The sequence below is a fragment of the Manacus vitellinus genome, unplaced genomic scaffold (assembly GCF_001715985.3).
Source record: "Manacus vitellinus isolate BGI_N305 unplaced genomic scaffold, ASM171598v3 scaffold_70_pilon, whole genome shotgun sequence".
NCBI classification, from domain to species: domain Eukaryota; kingdom Metazoa; phylum Chordata; class Aves; order Passeriformes; family Pipridae; genus Manacus; species Manacus vitellinus.
In genome coordinates, this window is record NW_021940754.1 from 1,052,670 (window position 1) to 1,058,308 (window position 5,639).

A 5,639-nucleotide genomic window follows, 5' to 3' on the forward strand; every position below is an offset into this window, starting at 1 on the left:
CGGCCCCGGGAGCGCAAGGTCCGCGGTCCCGGCGACTAAAAGGTGGTGGCAGGGGGGGGTAGAGGCAAGGGGGTGTGTGGAGAAACACACCGACACCCCCGACAACCCCAAAACTATAGCTTCATTTCTTTAGCTTTCACTTTAATAAAATAATGATTCGTTGGGAAAATGGGGTATAAATCTTCATTTTGGAGGCAATTAAAGTGTTGATTTCATTCGTGCCCCTGAGCGATTCTTGTAATTTGCTCAAATAGCTTTATGTACCCAGCACTCCAGAGCTTTTAGAAACCCATTTTCTAGTTAGACTTGTTGGATTACAATTTTTATTCAACAGCAGCGAGCCGAGCTTCCCTCAGCTAGACCCTGGCTGGAGGGTTCCCCTTGCACTAAGGAGCTGCACGGGGCCGCCGGCCGCCCGGAGCATCCTCCCCGGCCCCGGGTACCGCCCTGCTGTGCCGCCCTCCTCCCGCCCCACCAAGCTTTCCCATTCCGCAGCAATATTGGGCGGAAAGAAAAAAAAACAAAAACACCAAAACAACCCACCTAGGCGCGTATAAACCCCTTTTTAAAAGTTCATGCCTTCCTTCAAGCCTGCCTCCCCCCTGTCACGACACTACCCCGATAGCCTTTGGCAGACAGGAGAAAATATTTCAGATACTGCCCACGCTGCGATGCAACGCACCTCCATGTCGGCGATCTATAAAATAACTCCCAGCTGACAGTGCCGGTGATAACGGCAAAGCGGCTGAGGCAACTCCTGTCTGCTTGGCTGCGCCTTGCTCGAACAAAAGGAAACCTCCAGAGTCAGGAGCAGATCGCTCCTAAGACTCTATTTGCGTAGCTGATCATAAAGAAGAAATAACTTGGGGGTTTAAACCGCGGATTTGTTTTTCTGTGTGTGCTCGAGGTCCCCTCTCTCACAGGCAAAGTGCTGCTACCCCTCAGTTCAGAGAAAACAAACGGACCGCGAAAACCCCACCGTTTCACCCAACTCGAATAAAAGCCAAATCTCAGTCACTTCCATCACCCAGGAGCCTAATTTAGATCTGGGCACCTCCTGCATTAGCCCCAAACGCTCCCATGAAAAGGCAAGGATCCCAGCCGGCGGAAGGGACAGACGAGGAGGAGGGAGGGGAGAGGGGACAGCCAGCTCTCCTCACTCAGCTCACTCGCATTTCCCACCCAGCTGCAGCCGGCATTAAAGGTCTGAACCATCCCAAACAAAACCTGGACACCGTCACAGCCACGCGAGGCTTTGCTGGCTTGGCTTTGGCTTTGACTATATTTATTTTTTAGAGAGAGGGCATGAAAACTTGCAAGATCAAGGAAAAAGAATTTAAAACCTGAATCCCATTTTATTTTCTCCCCTTTTTTTTTTCCCCCCCTATTAAGTAAAATAAAATGGGCGCATTTGCAGCAGGCAGGCGTGCACAAAGCAATGTTCACTCAAGTCTAAAAGCGTTCGGCCAAGGAAAACTGACAAGACGGACTAATGAACCGTAGAGACGGGAAGAAAATAGCCAGTATTTGCTAGATTTCAAACCCTCTCTGTCTTCCCCGGACCACCTATCTCGGATTTTATTATTATTTTGGTCAACGACTCCAGCCCTTCCTTCCCTAAGCTACCAAGAAGCCAGCGATCCACAGACACCACTTCCATTATTGGAAAGGGTAAATAAAATAAAGACAAAAATTAAAAGCGACAAGAAACAGGTCGAGTTTGCAGGCGACGCTTTTACAAGCTCATCTCGCCAGGTCGAATCCGGGAGCAAGCCTTAATGAAGCAATAATAGCCACATTATTCAAAAATTTTCATTTCGATGGAAATTTATCTAAAAGGGACTTAATCATATGCAAATAATAAAAGGAGGCGTAGTGACCCGGCGAGCGATCTGCATACAAATTTTAGCGTGTGTGCGGCGTTGGCGAGATCATACCTGATCCGTTAGATTCGCTGATCTTGTTATGTCTTCACTGTCCGATTTTGATCCGCCCTCTCTATCGTCTATGACCAAATCGATAGGCATTTTTCCTTTCAAACAGCTAATATACCGGTGGCAGAAATTGTCACATAATTCGTGTACCTACATTATGACAGAGGTTAAAAAAAAAAAAAAAAAAAAAAAAAAAAAAGAAAAAAAAGAAGGGGGGGGGAAAAAGGCAAGAAAATATAATCAGGAATACATAAGTAAAATTGACAAGTGCAACCAGTCTCCCCCCTTCACCCCTGTGACATCAAAAGTCCTAAATAGGGGAAACACACTGCAATTATCCCCCTGAGACCTCTAGACGCATCCAGAATTAGGAATAACTTTCTTTTCTCGCAAAATAGAGATATCCCAGAAAATTGACAGTGACAAGATGATTCACAGGCTACAACATATTCAACACCCGTGTTAAATTCATCTGCTCCCGGAGCTGTGGCCATTAGAGAGGTGACCTGCATGGGTGACATTTAAGGTAAACTATTTAATTTCATCCAGTTATTTCATCATAAACCCTTTCCAAAGGGGTATGAGGACAGAAAAAAGGATTTAAAAAAAAAAAAATCCCGATGCACTGGGCTGAAATACATTATAGGCATCCTAGCCCTGAAATCCCCAGTCGCTCTGATAGCCTCGTACCTGAGCCACCTTTATTAATGGGAAGATTTGAACACATTTCGGTAGAGCGAGAACAACCTGCCAGTTATGGTTAGATAAAGTGACTGAGGCTCCTGAGAAACTTTTCAACTATTTAAAAACCTCTCAAAATGTTTATTTTTAGGAGAAAGGGAATTCTCTTGTAGGCCAGCTATCAATGACACGTAAAAAATCCTCAGGAAACCAAGAGCGCACTTCCAATTTAATGTGAGCTCGGATGACACCGCCTTCTTAGAAATTAGCATTCTCCCTCCTAAGATTTCTAAAACAGCCGACAAAAAAAATCCTGCAGTTAGGCTGCAATCTCTTTCTTCTGCTCGGAGGTGTACAATATTCCCAGGAACAAGAGACAGACAGAACTATCAACTCTGCTTTGTCTCTGCAAAATGTTACAGGACAATCCGCGCCCTGAGCCTGACCTGCAGATGGCTCTTAAAAAAAAAAAAAATAAATAAAAAATTCCCCATTCCAACTAACTGCAACCGAAGCCCCTTCCTCACCATCACCAAGAAAAAACAATATATACATATTTTTTAATCACAATTTCAGGGGCTTGACTGAACTAACCATTTTGAGTCTCATCTGCGGCACCACAGAACTGCAACTATTTATACAAAGCCAGCAAAGTATTACAATGAACACAAGGCCTGGGCGTTCGAGAGCTCGGTTTTAGAGGCTGAAATTGTAATTAAACTGCGAAGAGAAATGGACGCCAAGATTGGTCTTGACACTAATTACCAGAAAGAAAGACATTTATGCAAATTTACCAGAAGCCTGAACTTCAGCAGTACTGAAACGGAGGAGGAAGAAAGGGGGGGAAGGAGAGAGAGAAAGAGAGAGACAAAAATTACCTTCTCTAATTCCAACAGATGAAACCTTAATACTTGTATGGCTTGAATCATCTGCAAAGATACAAACAACAAGAGTATTAATCTCATTCCTGGATTTGGAGATATTTCCCACAGCCGCCCCGGCCGCACTTTGTAGCTTGACTTTTCTCTAGTAGTAAATAAAAAGTTGTTTTGATTTATGGCAATAACACTAAAACTTAATAGCGGTGGCTTTGTGTGCTGTTTAACGAGAAGCGATCTAGAGTTAACAAAAAAAAAAAAAATCCCTATTGCAACGAAGCAACTGAATTATACGGATCATAAACATTTCTTTAAAAAAAAAAACCCCAACTCTCTAAACACCATCACTGGCTCCTCGCTTTGCGAAAGTGGGAGCGGGACTCCTACAGCAGAGGCAAAATATTTATCCTTAAGGAGGGAAGGAAAGAAAGAGAGAAAAGATCTAATTTTTGGTGAATTTGCCACCAGTGCATCTCCAGCCATAGCAATCCTCTAGGTTTCCCTTCCCATGGAGCTGCTAAAAGGTGTGTGGAGGGGGTGGCTACAGCGGGGATAAATCCACGCTCCTCTTGGGCAGGCAAGCTCACCATCAAGCCCGCCAGCTCCCCTTTGGATGGGGCTTTCCTTTATGTATATCCTTACGGGACTTTTTACTTGCAAGCAACTACCACACCGTATTTACCAGTAAATATAAAAATCACCATCATAATAATTGTAATTTTAAAAAAATCCACGTGAGAAATTTTCAATTTAGCACCACCAAACCACCTCTCCAGATGACACAGAAATTTAAAAAAAAAATAATAAATAAATGGGAAGGGAGGGTGGGGGTGGGGAGAGGAAGAAGTGTTAACTCTTACCAAGTTATCCAGTTCAGGATTAGAGGAAAAGAGGGGTTTCTCTGCTCGGATCTAAATATAAGAAAGGGGAGGAGAGGGGGAAAAAATAATAATAAAAAAGATTTGAAATATGGAAGCAGAAAAAGCAGACGTTATTATTTCTTGCTTCATTACACTGTCGGGTCCATTATGTAACCTTCCGTGCAAAGCCCTGACTGCTGGATTTAGTACATCAGCCAAACACTTGAGCAAGTGAATCAAATATACCGAAAAATACCTACGGAGCTTCCCCGGCAGAGCCCGTCCCGGCTCCCGGGAGTCGCGCAGCGAAACTCCCGGCCAGGCACAGACCGCTCCACATTACCCAGTTTTTTAAGGGGCTGGTAAATGCCGAGATTTCCCGATTAGTTTTTTTGTGTGTTTTGCTTTGGTTGGGGTTTTGGAGTGGTTTTTGTTTTGGGGTTTTTTTTTGCCTCTTGCAGTAAGAGAGGGGGGAGGGGGAAACGCGCATCTTTATCTCAACAGAGACTTGTTTTTCTCGTTACGGATTTTTTTCCCCTCTTTTTCCTTTTTTTTTTTTTTTTTCTTTTACTGTTTCAACCCGGTTTTGCTGACCTGTTTGGCGAACACTGCTATGTCTTCATTGAAAGACTCAGAGGAGCAAACATCGCCTCCCGCTACCCCGGGCTCCCTGGGTGTGCATGTAGCTAATTCACATTTCTCAAAAATCAGTGCTAAAAGAGGGAACAGGGGGTGTCTGAAAGAAAATACAATAGTCACACACACAGAGGGGGGGAAAAATATCATAACGAAACAAAAAAAAAAAGCCAAACACAACAATAGTTAGTCCCGCAGCAGCGTGAGTGGGGAGGGGGGCACCCACAGAGGGGGCTCCGGCACCCCCCGCCGCCTCCCGCAGCGTCCCGGCCCCTTCCCGCAGCCGGCCGGCCGGCAGCCCGGCATCTCCCCGGCCTTTCGGCGCTGTCTGGCCGCAGATATTGTTAATACAACCTTAGGACAAGCCAAGAATAAAACCCAAGCCGGTTCCAGCAGCCATTTTGAATTAACTTTCCTTGTCTTTAGGAAAAAAAATAAAAAAAAAAAATTAAAAAATTAAAATCCCCTGGACGTACACTTTCTTGCCTTTCAAGCTTTTAATTCCTGTTTTCTGCTGGAGGACTTGCTGGGAGCGAAAAGGGAAAGGAAAAGAAAAAAAAAAACCAAACACCAAACCAAGAGAAAAACAGAAAAAGAAACAATCCCCATCCAAATAAAAAAAAAAAAAATAAGAAAAAGCCCCTAAACCC

The 5,639-nt window shown here is 44.3% G+C and overlaps 1 protein-coding gene across 1 annotated transcript in view; it reads right to left on the reverse strand.

Moving 5' to 3' along the window:
- The window catches only part of MEIS1 (Meis homeobox 1), a 104,301-nt gene extending 98,682 nt beyond the window's left edge, over window positions 1-5,619 (reverse strand). Inside the window, exons 1-4 of the mRNA XM_018084438.2 lie at window positions 4,948-5,619; window positions 4,354-4,404; window positions 3,494-3,544; window positions 1,938-2,084 (exon numbers count right to left, since the gene is read on the reverse strand). Coding sequence (XP_017939927.1) covers window positions 1,938-2,084; window positions 3,494-3,544; window positions 4,354-4,404; window positions 4,948-5,139 — 441 coding nt within the window. The 5' untranslated portion in view covers window positions 5,140-5,619. The remainder of the gene's footprint in view (window positions 1-1,937; window positions 2,085-3,493; window positions 3,545-4,353; window positions 4,405-4,947) is intronic.
- Between the last annotated feature and the right edge of the window lie 20 nt (window positions 5,620-5,639).